This window comes from Perca flavescens, chromosome 6, assembly GCF_004354835.1.
Source record: "Perca flavescens isolate YP-PL-M2 chromosome 6, PFLA_1.0, whole genome shotgun sequence".
In the NCBI taxonomy this organism is placed as follows: domain Eukaryota; kingdom Metazoa; phylum Chordata; class Actinopteri; order Perciformes; family Percidae; genus Perca; species Perca flavescens.
This window is the reverse complement of record NC_041336.1, coordinates 2,486,314-2,504,577: the sequence shown is the minus strand read 5'-3', so window position 1 is coordinate 2,504,577 and position 18,264 is coordinate 2,486,314. Positions and strand designations below refer to the sequence as shown.

General features: G+C 43.8%; 1 protein-coding gene across 1 annotated transcript in view; it reads right to left on the bottom strand.

The window, feature by feature from the left end:
* Positions 1-18,264, bottom strand: part of selenbp1 (selenium binding protein 1) — a 29,857-nt gene that overhangs the window by 8,527 nt on the left and 3,066 nt on the right. Inside the window, exons 2-5 of the mRNA XM_028581666.1 lie at positions 10,188-10,241; positions 9,186-9,298; positions 4,835-5,020; positions 541-661 (exon numbers count right to left, since the gene is read on the bottom strand). Of these exons, the coding sequence (XP_028437467.1) occupies positions 541-661; positions 4,835-5,020; positions 9,186-9,298; positions 10,188-10,241 (474 nt within the window). The remainder of the gene's footprint in view (positions 1-540; positions 662-4,834; positions 5,021-9,185; positions 9,299-10,187; positions 10,242-18,264) is intronic.

Genomic DNA, 18,264 nt, shown 5'->3' with positions numbered 1-18,264 from the left:
GAAGGAAAGGACGACAGCAACTTTAAAAACACAGAAACTCTTTGAAATGTTTGTCTGTTTCTGTGTTTGTACTTTATTAAGCAACAAAAAGTCATATTCCGTTGTGTAAAAAGCGTCTTAGGGGTCAATTTTGAAATGACGGTAAAAAAACAACGAAAATGTCCCAAAACAAATGCAGAAAAAAAAAAAAAATCGACAAAGACATCAGAAAAAGCGACAAAAAATGTTGGAGAAAGCTTCTAAAACTTGCTCAAAACAACAACAAAAATGTCCAAAAAAAAGAATCGACAAAGAACTTCAAAGAAAGTGACAAAAGTGTGTGGAGGTTTTGACTTTAAATTTTGACCCAGAAAAACTAAAAGTTGCATTAAGGTCTACGGGAAGACAACACGAGAGTTAAATATGACGTGATGAGTGTGTCTGAGAGATATGGATTCAGTCTGAGAGATATGGATTCAGTCTGCCGGCTGTCTCACCTTATATGGATTCAGTCTGCCGGCTGGCTCACCTTATATGGATTCAGACTGCCGGCTGGCTCACCTTTGCCGTTGCCGGTCGGGTCTCCGATACAGCTAATCATGATCTGCCCGTTGCCCAGACAGTGTGTGGTGTGAGGGTTCGCCAGGCCGCACTTCCAGAACAAATCCATCGGCTCCACGATCTGCAGACACAGCACGACAACACAACGTTACACAATCTGAAGACACAGCACGACAACACAACATTACACAATCTGAAGAAACAACATGATAACACAACGTTACACAACAACATGACAACACAACATTACACAATCTGAAGACACAACATGACAACACAACATTACACAATCTGCAGACACAACACAACATTACACAATCTGCAGACACAACACAACATTACACAATCTGCAGACACAACAACACAACATTACACAACCTGAAGACACAACATGACAACACAACAACATGACAACACGACATTACACAATCTGAAGACACAACATGACAACACAACATTACACAATCTGCAGACACAACAACACAACATTACACAATCTGCAGGCACAACACCACAACACAACACTACACAATCTGAAGACACAACAACACAACATTACACAATCTGCAGACACAACAACACAACATTACACAATCTGAAGACACAACAACACGACACTACACAATCTGCAGACACAACACAACATTACACAATCTGCAAACACAACACAACATTACACAATCTGCAGACACAACACAACATTACACAATCTGCGAACACAACACAACATTACACAATCTGCAGACACCACACAACATTACACAATCTGCAGACACAACATTACACAATCTGCAGACACAACACAACATTACACAATCTGCAGACACAACACAACATTACACAATCTGCAGACACAACACAACATTACACAATCTGCAAACACAACAACACAACATTACACAATCTGCAGACACAACACAACATTACACAATCTGCAAACACAACAACACAACATTACACAATCTGCAGACACAACATTACACAATCTGCAGACACAACACAACATTACACAATCTGCAGACACAACACATTACACAATCTGAAGACTGAACTGTGATAAATAAGAAGGTGACAACCTGTTTAAAATCTTATTAATCTAAAATGAACATTGTTGTGAGCAAAACATTGCCCAAAACACCCAATGTATCAAACATGATACAAAAAATATATCATAAACAAACTCATATGGACAAAAAAAATTGGGATTTTGTAAAAAGGTTTAATTAAAATCATTCCTGAAGTGGACGATATTCGCCCCATCTCATTCCCCCTGCTCTGGTGTTCCCCCCCTCTCATTCCCCCTGCTCTGGTGTTTCCCGTCTCATTCCCCCTGCTCTGGTGTTTCCCCCCTCTCATTCCCCCTGCTCTGGTGTTTCCCCCCTCTCATTCCCCTGCTCTGGTGTTTCCCCTCTCATTCCCCCCTGCTCTGGTGTTTCCCCCCTCTCATTCCCCCTGCTCTGGTGTTTCCCCCCTCTCATTCCCCCTGCTCTGGTGTTTCCCCCCCTCTCATTCCCCCTGCTCTGGTGTTTCCCCCCTCATTCCCCCTGCTCTGGTGTTTCCCCGTCTCCATGAACCGCTCTTTACAAGTCAAATTAAGGATCAGTTCACTACTTTTATTGAATTTTGGGTGTTTTATTTAATTTGACAGCATTATTCTGACTTAACGTTGACAGTCTGTGATTATCCATCAACATCCTCTGATCTTAAATATTAGACAAAATTATTCATACTTTCTGCTTTTTAAACTCAAAAGTTAGATATAATTTCATACAAGCTACGAGATTTATTGACCATCATTTCCAAAAATGAGTGTAACAATAATGGTAATAAGTTAGTGTATACTGGTGCTAGTGGGAAAAAAAGCTACAAAAATGTTGAAAAAAAACCCCAAAAACATCAAAGACTAGGGTCGGTATGGTTTGGATTTTTTCCGATACCGATAAAACAGTGCCGGTGCCTAATCGGTGCCTGAACCGAAATATATATAATATATTTATAATGTACATAATATAAAAAAAAACATCAGTTGGCGACATTAAAGGAAGACTATCAAGATGAAAGTGTAGCCCATACAAGCATGGAAGTTGAGGTCCCAAAAACAAAAAAATGTTGTACCTAAAATGAACATTGTTGTGAGCAAAACGTTGCCCAAAACGCCCAATGTATCAAACATGATATAAAAAATATATCATAAACAAACTCATATGGAAAAAAAAATTGGGGTTTTGTAAAAAGGTTTAATAAACATCTAAATTCCCAAACATTTGAATTTTCTGGTTATTTTTTCATGGGTCAGGCTTTACAGGGTTAAAGAACGGCTTGTTTATTGCTAAAGCCATATTGTGAAAATGACAAAAAACAAGCACCAGATGGGAAAAGGGTATTTTACAATAACTTTGAATGCACCATAAGGCTGACGAGTTTCAAGTGAACGCACCGTCTGTGGCAGCTGCAGTCAGACGGTTACGTCACGCTGTTGGAATCCTCTCCAGCACGTGTGTCAAACTCAAGGCCCGCGGGCCAAATCTGGCCCCTCGCAGATTTTGAACCGGCCGGCCTATCAATTTAGGTTCACAATAGACTTTGGCCCGCCAAGATTTTGTAGCTTTTTTCAATGTTTTTTCTGACTTTTTTGCCACTTTTTCCAATGTTTTTTGGCCCATTTTACAACGTTTTTTCCCCAACTTTTTGTTGTTTTTTCATTGATGGCCAAGTAAAAAATTTTACTGACTTTTTTGGGGTCTTTACGTCGACCGAGCTGTAGGTGAGAAGATTATATGAGACATGCAATAATACAATTAAAGATACTTGACTTTTACGATGAAATAATAGCATGTGAATGACCTAAACATGTTAAGCCCTGAATGGGATTCTTGTTTTGCAGCGTGGCCCTTCGTGGAATTGAGTTTGACACCTCTCCTCTACAGGGAAATACAGTCACACTTTACACCGCTTAACGTAAGTGGTCAGTATTTTCACAATTGGGTTTAATCCAGCTGCTAGCTAACGGTAACATAGCGTCCCGTGCAGCGATGCTTCTGAAGAAAAAAACAAATTCAGGCACCGAAATGTTTGTTCTTATTCGGTCTCGTTACTACCATTTACGTCGGAACCCAACCCTATCAAAGAGATAAAAACGTTTCAAATAAGTGACAAAATAAGGACAACGCAAGGCTTACATTGTGTTGAAATCAGTGTCTGCAGATACCGTGTGACCCTGACTGTTTATCAGCGCGGCTGAAGCCAACATTTTTCATTCCCCACATCACCGACTTAGTCCAAACTCTTTCAGACATGAATCTTGTTTAAGGAACAGCTGTGAGAGCTGAACTCAATGAACCGTCCTCCTCCACACAACTAACGCCTCTCTTCCACTCATTCTGACAGTTGTTTTTCTCTGAATTCAAAGAAAACAGCTGCAGTTTTTATAGACAGTCAGGGCCAGATAATCAGACTGTCCGTTCAACCCCATTTAACCCTTATTCACCCCAAATCTCTCTCCACCCCAAATCTCTCTGCATCCCAGCCTGTCTACTGGACCCTCTTCCAAACTTCGTTTTTAAAATAAATGCTGTAGTACAACTAGCAGGAGACAAATTATAATTGAGGTACGTATGGAGACACTACCCTTTTATTAAATTAATAAACATTTTTGTGTCTTCCCCCTGCTCTGGTGTTTCCTCCCGCTCATTCCACCTGCTCTGGTGTTACCCCCTCTCATTCCCCCGGCTCTAGTGTCTCCTCCTCTCATTCCCCCTGCTCTAGTGTTTCCTCCCTCTCATTCCCCTTGCTCTGGTGTTACCCCCTCTCATTCCCCCTGCTCTGGCGTTTCCCCCTCTCATTTCCCTTAGGGATCAGCTGAGAAAACTAAACTAAACCGTGCACACAGAATCTCTCTGCATCCCGGCAGCATTTTGGGTTCATGTTGTGTCAACGGAGAATATTACCAAACTTATTTGCAATTTATCAGAAAACTACAAATGAACCCAACATCCCAGCTGACCCAGGTTGGGAATCCAGCTTCAGTTGGAGCCAATAGCACCAGAGGAAGTCCCCCCTCTCTCTCTGCTCATAAACACAGGAAGTCCCCCCCCTCTGCTCGTAAACACAGGAAGTCCCCCCCTCTGCGCGTAAACACAGGAAGGGAAGCAGGAGTTCAGGCTGATCATATTTACATCTTCCAGAGAGACAGACTCCATCGGAGGAACTGTAACTGAAATTGTGTAACTGCAGGGAACTTTGTGTATCTACCGATACCATGTGTACCATGTGTACCTGTGTGTTCTGTGTGTACCTTGTGTATCTGTGGTGCGCGGGGGTCCGTGCCCACGTCCACCACGTAGACTCGGGAGGAGAGCAGTGCCGGGAGAATCAGACGGTTCCTCTTCCTGGAGGCGTCCCCGAAGCAGCTGCTGCAGGCGTTCCAGCCCGAGTGGTGCAGCTCGTCTCGCAGGTTCAGCATCGGCAGCCGGTGGATCACCTGCAGGGTCAGAGGTCAGGGGTCAGGGGTCAGAGGTCAGAGGTAAGGGGGCAGAGCAGGGAGTTTATTAGTTTATTTCTACCAAACAGTCAGAGGAATGGATGCTTTTTAAAATTTTAAAGAAGAGAGACAGAAAAACTAAAACCTGAAGGAAAGATGATGAGAGAACTGTCGATTTAACTCTTAGGCTGGTTACACACTGCACGCGTCTCGCAAGCGTGGCGTTTCTGTTGCGTCTCAGCTGTGTTGGGACCACCAGTGGTGTTAAATCTGATTTTAACCAAAAGGCCTCAGATTAAACTGACCTCTGGATACAAGACACATGTGTTCAGAGACAAAGAGCTCAAAGACAAAAGACAGGCCTACTTGCAAGCGCCTCAGCCTGGTGAGTTCACACCTCTATGCGAGTCCCAGCCAGAGGGGACAACTGGCAGGAAGTCAAAGAACTACAAGATTGTAGTCTCGACACTTTCAAGAGTTTTGAGTCTTCCTATTGGGTCAGCGGGACCATAAACACAGCATGAAGTCTTAACCTATAAATAAGCCTGATCACCCAAAAATCCTTTGTCTTCGCTTGCAACTCACGTTGCTAACAGGAGGCGCGCAAGCGCTTGTGCTGAACTTCCATTTTCTGGAGAAAGTGGATTTAATTTCGGTGGATCCTTGAAAACGCACCAGTGTTTTTCATATCTGCAGTGAGAAGGAAACAACGTTTTCCTTCTCAAAGTCGACTAAACTTGCCCCCTTGCTGCCTTATGGAAGGAAGTTTCTCTGTGGCCGCTGACGAGCGCCAGGGACCCGTTCTGTTTCATTTCTGTGGAAATCTATGGACAGGAACAAACGGACTGAACACACCGTAAGAAGGCTTACGTCTGGGCAGAGATAAATAGTGTGTTTTATTAATGAGCAAAGGGTTCGCTACCACTTGTTGCCATTAATATGATCTGTGAGTTTAATCATGTACTGGTCCATATGGGATTATTAATCTGTTTCTGTGAATGTGTCGTTGATCACGATACTGTTGATATGTTGTGTTAAGTAGCTTGGTAAAACTGTAATCGCTTCCTGCTAAATCACTCCTTTTTACGGAGTTTAGTAACGGTCTGCAAGATAATCGCGGAAATCAGCTGTTAGCCACTGGAGTGGTTATAGTGACCGTTTCCCCTCAGTAAGACAAGTCCCAGAGTCTGTCCCAACTACATGTGTGGTCCATACGTGAGTGGCTGAGGGAGGCTGGTCATTATCGATAACTAAGATCAGAGTGCCTCTTTCTTTACCCTTTCTTCTTTTACTAATTATACACACACACACACACACACACACACACACACACACACACACACAGACACAAGCTAGCCACGTGGAATCGACTTACGTTTGTACAGAGCTAACACATGACCTAGCATACGGGCTAGGCTAAGCGTGCGCGTTGTCCAGCAACCCCCTCGGCCTCTTCAGCCCCTCCTCGTGCACCCAGCACCACTACCGCCCTCTTGAGGCTAAATAGTTATGTGCAGCTCACAGGAGTAGCCATTTTGGTAGTTTTGTGTTAGACTACATTTCGCCCCCTCCACTTTTCGTCACACACACACACACACACACACACACACACACACACACACACACACACACACAGACGTGTCCATGACACATGCTGCTTTGTTTTTGCTTGTTTTGATTGTGATATCGTAAAAAGGTATATAAGTTTATTAGTGAAGGATTATTGATTGACTACTGATAATTGTGATGTTAATAAATTCTATTATACTTAAATAGCAGTTGCCTGTGATTATTTGTGTACTTATTGTAATAATTGCTGGCTCAACAGGTCCGTGCTTGAAATCACCCCTTCCTTTGTTTCCTTTTAAAAGGATTACCACAGAAATGAGACTGTTCCACAGTTTGATTATTGGTCCCTGACTTGCAGGGTGGTGCCCCGTTTTGATTGTTTGTCAATTTGATAAAGTTATTAATAACCATATTCATAACTTTATTAATATTGATAAAACATCTGTACAAATCTGTACCTTACGAGTATCCAACATTTGGTGCCCCGTGTGAGGCCTGTCAGAACCAGCATTGTTACAATTATAAATAATAATCCATAATTTATTTTTATGTAAAAATTATAAATTTTCCCGCAACATATTTAACGCCCCGGAAGAGCGTTGATACCAGCTTTAGTGCAACATTTATGCATAATTGTCCATACCTTTTTAATTTTAAATATTTAAAAAAATCAATTTTTCTGAAATTTTTATTTTTGAAAATTAATTTTTCTCCAACCAAATTTGTTGTGGTCTGTGAATTTTTCAGTGTGTACATTGGTTAGTAGACAACCACGCTCTACTTGAACCCTTGACAGTAATGGCTAAAGTTATTAATACTGACACTCAGATTTTTGACAGTAACAGCTATTACTCACCTGAGGTGGTGCGACCTCTGTGACCACCTGATAGAATTGGGCTGGTAATAAATGGTAGTAATAAGCTTAATTAGCAGTCAACACTTAAAACTAAAGGAACTACAGGTTAAGTCTTTCACCTGCTCCTTGAGTCAACTTGTTCACAGTTAATTTTCCTTTGTCACCACAAAGGAATTGAGCCCTGGTAGCAATCTCTTTACTAGAGGTAAAATGAGTTGCTTCGAGTACCAGAGGCTGGAGGCGAAAGCTTCCAACGAGCCGACCGACACAGTCCTGCAGAATGTGGTCGCTTGTCTCATCCTAGACTCTGAAGAGAATAACCGTGACGGTTATGAAACTACCTGCGATGAAATACTCCAGGAACTATTAGCTTACAGGGCACAGCCGTCTTGGATGCTAAAAGCTAGCATACAAGGCTTGCTTGGCCAATTGGTGCTCATCTATCAGAGCCGAACCGATCGGCAACGCGCTGTCCTCCAAGCACAGCTCGCACTGCTGCAAGACAGCTATGTAGCTGAGCAGCGCAAAACAGCCTGGCTTAGACAGAAAGTCAGGCGTGATGAGGTCTCCCGGTTAGAGGAGAGCTGCGAGGACCTCTCGGCACAGCTCCGGCGTGCCAAGCAAAGAACAGCGTTCTATTCTCCTCCTCCTTGGTCTCCTCACAGTCAGAGACACCATTTCTCTCCGCCACCTCGGCGAAAAACCCACTTGTCTTCTTCCCAAAGAAGAGACCATTCTTCTTCATCTTCTTCTCGTCCTCCTTCTTGGAGAGACCGATCTTGTTCATCTCCGCTACCTCGGCGGAGAAAACCCTCTTCCTCACCTTCCCGGAGGAGAGACCCTTCTTCTTCTTCATCTCCTCCCCCTCGGAGGAGAGATCACCCCTCCCCTGCCAAAAGGTGAAGGAATGTCTTGCAACTTCAGAGAAACACAGGTAGAATCAGAGTTCCGTCCACTGACAAACTGTGCAAGCCACAAAGCTCGCCATCCCGCTTTGATCAGACTCCATCCCCACTGCCAAAGGGGAGGAGCCGTCCTCAACTGAGTGACTATGATTCTCCTCCTGTTCTGAACGACCCCCCCCGGCTCCAGAGACATGATCTAATCAAGCCTTGGCTGCATGATACTCTCCAACTACGACAGAGTGACCGGTGTGACCCAACGGAACGGGTATCCCTATGACTCAAACCAGTTGAGTCATAGGGATAGCTGCATGCCTCACCTCACTCTGTTGACATGCACTTCCATCCTAAACTTTTCAAACAGTAATCAAACTACCTCAAAGCTTCGGTAGTAAAATTCTTTTTCAGGATACCATTTACTGTTAGTTCCATTCTATTCCTCAAGAACCCAGTGCGTGCTTTAGACTGTCAGGTGTCACAGAAAACACAACCAGGTGCTAGTAGCGAGAGATTTAATGCGAAGCATCGGTAGAGAAGGAATCTCTTCGGTCAACAAACTTGAGCCTTGTTGTAGACCCATAAATCTGCTACTAACCGTATTGTGCGATCTTCACAGGTACATCTGACAAATAGTCTTGGCAGTGCAATTCCAAATTTATGTAGCTCATAAGAATGAGAGATAGGACTCAATTTTATTTACCTACGCACCAGAAGACAGAATGTATACAGACTAGAGTCTGCATTGAGTATTTGTTTTGACAGTAAAACATACATGCACACAGTCACATGTACATGGAGGACTGTCGTAGCCGGCAGCTGATTGGACGGCTGGTTGTACCTGACAGAAGGTGGGAGACTTTGGGTCAACGTCGACGGTGGCGAGGTAATCTGGCTTCAGACTGTCGGTGTTGCAGTGGATACACGGCAGGTAGACAATCTCCTCCCGACTACCTGCAACAGTTACACACACACACACACACACACACACACACACACACACACACACACACACACACACACACACACACACACACAGAGAGATACACACACACACACACACACAGAGACAGACGCACACACACACACACGTGCAGAGACACACAAACCAACGCAGAGACACACACACACACATGCACACACACACGCAGACACACACACAGAGACACACACACACACACATGCAGAGACACACACACACACACACACACACACACGCAGAGACACACACACACGGGGGGGAGGGGAACTTTAATATATGTAATGAAAGTTTGAAAGAATCTCTTTAGTTGGAGAGAATCTTTAACACAATTAATACATCACACACACACACACACACACACACACACACACACACACACAGTAGAAATATTTTATTAACAAAATGTGTGTATTTGTGCTCATAAAAGCAGACACCCCCTGTGTGAGGATAGGATAAAAGCTTGAGGGAGAGAACAGATCAGAGCTCATAATTCGGAGGACAACTTGGTGGACTTGATGTCTGTTGCTAGGGGAACTTAGTTTCTCTTTGGGAACCTACAGCTGTGTTTTAGCTCGTATGCTGGACTCAGTAAACTTTGCTTAACTGAACTCTTGGTCTCAGATTAATCCTTGTGTTCTGGTAAACTTAAGTCTGATTAAAGAAGGCGCGGGAGTTAATACATTGGAGTCAGATATGACAGGCCTTAGGGCCTCATTTCAGACAAGTTTCCACTAAAACACACACACACACACACACACACACACACACACACACACACACACACACACACACACACACACACACACACACACACACACACACACACACACACACACACACACACACACACACACACGTTACCTTTCATGGCGTCCAGCGGGCTGCGGTATCCGGGTCCACATCCTGAACAGCTGGCTGAGAAAACACATCAACAGAGGTCAGACTGATGCATTCTGGGAAACAGTTCTTCAACTTTATACACAGCAGGAGCGTTTGTTTTATACACAGCAGGAGCGTTTGTTTTATACACAGCAGGAGCGTTTGTTTTACACACAGCAGGAGCGTTTGATAAGTGATTATTGGGCGTCTGGAGGTTTCTAATCACCCCTCCTGTGCTGTGTGTTTACATCTCCAACATGAAAAACAAATCTCAGTCACGGAGCGGGAAGCATTTTAACAACCCAACACAAACACGGCTACAGCTACATGCTAACCATCAGCATCAGCAGCTACATGCTAACCATCACCATCTACATGCTAATCATCAGCAGCTACAGCTACATGCTAACAATCACCATCAGCAGCTACAGCTACATGCTAATCATCACCTTCAGCTGCTACATGCTAACCATCAGCAGCTACAGTGTTGTATGGAATTATTTTTCTTTGACAATTCACTTGACAGAAACCCAAATGTCTGATAAAGAAACATTGAAAATGGGTCCAAAAAACAGCATAAATATCGGAAAAAGCACACACACACACACACACACACACACACACACACACACAGACACACACAGACACATACAGACACACACAGACACACACACACACCCTTGGTGGCGTTTGGGGGTCTGTGGTATGCCGGTCCACATCCTGAAAACACAACAACACAGCAAGCTCATGAAACCATCCCAACACTCAGACGGCACAGAGAGACACAGAAAGACGGCACGGAGAGACGGCATAGAGGGACACGGAGAGACGGCATAGAGAGACACAGAGAGACGGCATAGAGAGATACAGAGAGACACAGAGAGACGGCATAGAGAGACACAGAGAGACACAAAGAGACGGCACAGAGAGACGGCATAGAGAGACACAGAAAGACACAGAGAGACGGCATAGAGAGACACAGAGAGATGGCATAGAGAGATGGCACAGAGAGACGGCATAGAGAGACACAGAGAGACGGCATAGAGAGATGGCACAGAGAGACACAGAGAGACGGCATAGAGAGACACAGAGAGACGGCATAGAGAGACACAGAGAGACGGCATAGAGAGACACAGAAAGATGGCACGGAGAGACGGCACGGAGAGACGGCACAGAGAGACACAGAGAGACGGCATAGAGAGACAAAGAAAGACGGCACGGAGAGACGGCACAGAGAGACACAGAGAGACGTCATAGAGAGACACAGAAAGACGGCACGGAGAGACGGCACAGAGAGACACAGAGAGACGGCATAGAGAGACGGCATAGAGAGACACAGAGAGACGGCACAGAGAGACACAGAGAGACGGCATAGAGAGACACAGAGAGACGGCACAGAGAGACACAGAGAGATGGCACGGAGAGACGGCACGGAGATCACAGAGAGACGGCACGGAGAGACACAGAGAGACGGCACAGAGAGACGGCATAGAGAGACGGCACGGAGAGACACAGAGAGACGGCATAGAGAGACACAGAGAGACGGCATAGAGAGACACAGAGAGATGGCATAGAGAGACAAAGAAAGACAGCACGGAGAGACACAGAAAGACGGCACGGAGAGACTGCACAGAGAGACGGCACAGAGAGACACAGAGAGACGGCATAGAGAGACACAGAGAGACGCCACAGAGAGACACAGAGAGATGGCATAGAGAGACACAGAAAGACGGCATGGAGAGACTGCACAGAGAGACGGCACAGAGAGACACAGAGAGACGGCACGGAGAGACGGCACGGAGATCACAGAGAGACGGCACGGAGAGACACAGAAAGACGGCACGGAGAGACACAGAGAGACGGCACAGAGAGACGGCATAGAGAGACAAAGAAAGACGGCACGGAGAGACGGCACAGAGAGACACAGAGAGACGGCATAGAGAGACACAGAGAGACGGCACAGAGAGACACAGAGAGATGGCATAGAGAGACACAGAAAGACGGCACGGAGAGACTGCACAGAGAGACGGTACAGAGAGACACAGAGAGACGGCACAGAGAGACGGTACAGAGAGACACAGAGAGACGGCACAGAGAGACACAGAGAGACGGCACAGAGAGACACAGAGAGGCGTCGCAGGGAGACAGAGAGATGGCACAGAACTTGATGTCTCTGGGAATCCACAGCTGTATACAGTATGTGTGTCTATGCTGGACTCAGTAAACTTTGCTTAACTGAACTCTTGGTCTCAGATTGATCCTTGTGTTCTGGTGAACTTATAAGTATCACGTTGTGATTGGTGTAAAGCCCGCCTCGATGGTTGTGATTGGTGTAAAGCCTGCCTCAATGGTTGTGATTGGTGTAAAGCCCGCCTCGATGGTTGTGATTGGTGTAAAGCCCGCCTCGATGGTTGTGATTGGTGTAAAGCCCGCCTTGATGGTTGTGATTGGTGTAAAGCCCGCCTCGATGGTTGTGATTGGTGCCTCAATTTTGGGGACATTGGAAATGGGCTTGAATGGGCTCTTCGCCAAACTGACTTGCAGAGCAAATCTCAAATTTGCTTGTCAGGGTTTACCCATGCTAGATATATCCTGGACTAAAGGACGAATATGACATGATAACAAACACACTAGGTTACATCACATCAGTGCTGTAGGCTACGTGATACGCAGTATGCCCACTAAGAAAGCTCCAGGACTTCCATATGCCCACTTTAAAATGCCCAATGACACGTAACAACATAGTTTCCATTATATTTTTGATCATTATTATATTATTATATCATTATTTTCTTCTTCACATAGGCTAAATAAAAGGTATTTCCACCGTAAATTGGTGCATACAAGTGTATCAGAATGTAGGAAATGAAGTCGTTGGTGCACAAAAATAACCCTGGGGGAGGACACCCACCCCCCAAAAAAGGCAGATTCTGGCCAATATACAGTACAGCAGAGATCTTCAACAGGAGGTCCGGGACCCCTTAGGAGGTCCTCAGAGTTACTGCAGGGGGGCCACCAAATGATTGTGAATGTTTGTTGTAAGTTTTGTCAATAATTAAAATGTCTTAACATAAATCCAACATATTATTAGTGAATATAAATCAGCCTATTCGTGAAAAAAAACATTATTGGTAGGCTTACTGGGCTGTAGGTAAGGTAGTCACCAAGGTAGCCATCCACAGATACAGTTAAGGATTCATTGTAACAAATGTATGTTTACCATTAAAAGATGATTAATAAAACCATGCCAACAATTATTAGTTTAATAGCTTAGTATTATATAACCTGACTCCTCCAGATGGATCGCTTCCCATTTGCTTGGCATATCCATCTGGGAACTTTCCGTTGGAGAACTTTTGGGAAGGGGCGAAAATCCTGGGGCCTATTACACAAAAGTAGAATAAAGAGATCCAGGATAAATGAAAAAGCGCAGCTTGACTTAGTGTGATCCACTCATCGCGGCTTAATCGGTTGCACGTTTGCCGAGCTAGGATCAGACGGTGAAGCTATGTCAGCCAGGTGTACATAGCTGGGATAAGTGCACGTTCTCGGCTTTCTTAAATAGACCACGGTATCGATCACAGATTTACTGATGCAGAAATGGAGAAGACGTGTGCAGCAGCAGCTTCTAATGGAAAGTTACGAGGAGGTGAAACATATAATCTGCAAAAAGGGAAATACGTCTGTTATCAAACGGAAAAAAAGCCCGACAGACAATAGCGGACCGACTGAATACGTATGGATTTAAAAAAAAATCTACTTAGTCACTCCACGTTTTAATTGCTTTAATATGCTTGTTTTATGTGTTGGTTTTATTGCTGTATATGTTTTTATGTGCTAAATGTGCTGGTTTTAGTGTAAAGTGTCTTTGAGTAGCCTGCAAAGCACTATAGAAATAAAAAAAAAAAAAATCTTGTTCCTGGGAAGTTTATAAGGACTAGGCTTAATTTCAAAGCGTATTCAAAATGCAAGAATATGTTTTACAACCATATGCACAAATCTCCATAAGCTATGTCTAATTCTAAATATCTTTCTACAATTAATGTTCATACAGAACAAGCATGACTGGACAAAAACTAGAAAAAAAAGTGACTTCAATACACACTGTAAGCATATCTGTAAAACAATGTAGCCTGTTATTATTCATGTTTTTTTTTTCTCACTCCCAAGATGACGAGTGAAAGCCCCAAAATAAAATGATTAAGAAGCTTTGTGGCGCTCCAATACATTCTCACTCCCATTTGGTAAAAAAGGACATTTGATCAGGTGCCATTGTCGTCGTTATTGATGTTAAAAGTCTCCTTTTAGAGTCTGCTGCACGGTGGGGGAGGATCCCCCTGCCTCCCCCCTGCCCCCCCCCGCGTTGCACAGGGCACATTTCACGGGGACAGCAGCGGAGGAAAAGCCCATTTCCTCCTTATCGTCCCACTTTTTACCATTACCATCTCAACAACTGCAGTAGTAGGATTTAAATCAAACTCGTTACAGCAATAGTGACAAGTAATGCATGTTAATAAAATGAAGCAGAACACATTCAGAAGACAACGGAATAACTGTTAAACACGTTTATTTCGGATCAGAGCGTCAGCTGATTTAACACATCAGACTCCAGGATTAATCTTAGCCTGCCTGTTAGCCTGCTCTGGACCAGGCTAGCTGCAAAGAATAAATCGCCATGGTTACTTGGCTGGGCTTAATTCAACCTGCTTTTGTGCAACCAAGTCAAAGCTAAATTCATCCAGGATAACCTGAATATCCCGGCATAATCCCTTATCTTGGTTTTGTGCAATACCCCTCAGGTTAGCTGATTGGATAAACCATCTGTCTATCACCACCTATAGTTGGTGATAGACGGGCCAAATCAACCAATCAGATCAACGAAGCGTATGATGTACACAAAAACATCTTTTCCTCTGAGAAAAGCCTCCCGCTCCGTTTTTTGCTCTTCTTTCAGTGAAAGAAGGCGCGGGAATTAATAAATTTGAGTCAGATTTGAAAGGCCTTAGGGCCTTATTTCAAACTAATTCCCTCTACATTTCAAATGGATGCTCTGGTTTAAACCAAAGGTCCACTTTTAAAAGTCCCTGATTCGTCATTTAATGGGTCCTTGACTTAAAACACATTGAAGACCTCTGCAGTACAGTATACCCACTACAGTACATACTACACCAAGGCATCACATTTAATGGATGGACAGTGTGTCTGTGTGTGTGTTTGTGTGTGTGTCTCTGTGTGTGTGTGTGTGTGTCTCTGTGTGTATATGTCTGTGTGTGTGTGTGTGTGTGTGTGTGTGTGTGTGTGTGTGTGTGTGTGTGTGTGTGTGTGTGTGTGTGTGTGTGTGTGTGTGTGTGTGTGTGTGTGTGTGTGTGTGTGTGTGTGTGTAGGGAAGCAGGGAGGCCAGAGGAAGGTCTGTGTCTTTAGTATTTTGGATTGCTCCTCTGGGTTGGGAGTGATTTACTGCCCCAGTGTCTCCGGGTGTTGCTCAGTCTTATATATATATGGGTTTCTCGGCAACGTCATCAAACGGGGGGCAGAAAGAAGACATGTTTTGTGTAGCTAGCTAGCTAGTAGCGGCATATCTTAAGTCAAAATGCCAAGGAGTTGTTGCGTAGTTAATTGTACAAACAGAGCCAGTGATGGGTGCCTGATGTTTAACATACCTAGGGGGAAGCATGCTTTTGCCAAAAACCGGCGGAGGTTATGGCTTCAAGCCATAAGAGGGGCAGATTGGGGTCATATGCAAGAGTCAGGCTCCCATTGGCTCAATCAGAGAAGTTGCAGCTTGTTGTTGTTCAGCTCAGTGATATCTACCTCTCAGGGCTGTGGTACTCGAGTCTGGACCATAGACAGTTAAAGGTCCGGACTCGAGACAAGTTTAGACAGCTAGCTAAAGCTACGCCGATGTTTTGCTAACGTTAGCGCAACAGCGCTAGCCTAGCCTACTAGGTAAATATTACGACTGCCTTCGGAGTTTACTATATCTGCGTCCACGTTGCCAACATAGGACCTGTGGTGTTAGTGCTCCTTTTGTACATAACTTTATTGGATGAAATATTAAGCTTCGCTCCTCTGAGATGGGTGGGTTCTTGTTACGTTACATACAAAGCTAACTGGCTATAGTTAGCATACATTAGCTAGCGTTGCCGAGACAGTGGCAGTAGAGCTTCGGCGAGCTAACCAAGACAGTGTTATCGCCCTCTCGCCCACAATCAACCTGCTGCTGAAAACAATCAACCTGCAGTGATGTTTTGAAACTAACATATCGTACCTTTTCCCAGAAATCCTGGCCATTATTTTAAGGCATAAACCAACCATAAGGGTACACTCAGGAGTAACCCTGCTGCTAACACAGGCTATTACATTAGCCTAAAATGATAATTATAGCCATACATATATATCACAGTAACACTGCAAAATTAAAGACCGACAAACCGATGCTACTAAAATCATGTTTTATTTGAGTCAGCAGTTATACAGTATACAAACAAAAGGAATACGCCACCGGAATGTATGTCGACATTCTAGCAGCGAGGTTTCCCCATTGGATGAATGGCAAACAGAGCTATAGCTAGTTTCCTCGTAACAAGACCTCTCCAGCTCACAAAAATTGATAAATTGTAATCGGTCAAAAACGTTATCTTTGTAAGACCATAAAGTATGTGTTATATAAATACCATGACAAAATTCAAAGTGTAAATATATGCAATGTATGTCGAAAGTCTAGCCGCGATGTTTCCCCATTGAAATGAATGGCAAACAGAGCTATAGCTAGCATCTCATAACGAGACCTCTCCAGCTCACAAAAAATTATTAAATTGTAATCGGTCAAAAACGTTAGCTTTGTAAGACCAGAGTATGTGTTATATAAATGCCATGACGAAATTCAAAGTGTAAATATATGCAATGTATGTCGAAAGTCTAGCCACAATGTTTCCCCATTGGAATGAATGGCAAACAGAGCTATAGCTAGCATCTCATAACGAGACCTCTCCAGCTCACAAACAATGATTAAATTTTAATCGGTCAAAAACGTTAGCTTTGTAAGACCATAGAGTATGTGTTATATAAATGCCATGACGAAATGAAGTGATTAAGACATTATGTGCACTGAGACAAAAATGCGTTTGCATTATCGGACCAGCTCACCAATCTGGCTTTCTGCCCCTGGTATGCGCACGCACCCTGTAATGTTTGTAAACAGAAAACACGTCTATTGCAGTCAAATAAAATACCACAAAACGTGAAGGCTTTATGACCTGAATGCAGGGGAAAGATTTTGGTGTCGACTTCCTGACTTAGTCGGTCAACTATAGAGCTGCACAATGAACCACAATACGGACTAGTGCAATATCCAACTCATAGGGTGTCTGTGTGTGTCTCTGTGTGTGTGTGTGTGTGTGTGTGTGTGTGTGTGTGTGTGTGTGTGTGTGTGTGTCTGTCTGTGTGTCTCTGTCTGTGTGTGTGTGTGTCAGTGTGTGTGTGTCTGTGTGTGTGTGTCTGTCTGTGTGTGTGTTATATAACACGTGCGGGGGTCACATTCGTCCACATGAATCCTCGCCAGAGAGTCTGAACATTTTGAATCATGACAGTTTAATTTATTATTAAATGAAATGTTTATGCAGAGGTCATGTAAATATTATCTTGGAGTATCTTACCAACATGCTGAGATCTTTGGACCCAAATTAAAAGTTTCACCCTGTTTATCAGATGGAATAAAAATGGTCTTGCACAACTTTAAAGAAATGTTTTCCAAAGATCATAAGAGACAGCAGTAGAGAGTAGTATGTAGAGAGACAACAGTAGAGAGTAGTATGTAGAGAGACAGCAGTAGAGAGTAGTATGTAGAGAGACAACAGTAGAGAGTAGTATGTAGAGAGACAGCAGTAGAGAGTAGTATGTAGAGAGACAACAGTAGAGAGTAGTATGTAGAGAGACAGCAGTAGAGAGTAGTATGTAGAGAGACAACAGTAGAGAGTAGTATGTAGAGAGACAGCAGTAGAGAGTAGTATGTAGAGAGACAGCAGTAGAGAGTAGTATGTAGAGAGACAGAAGTAGAGAG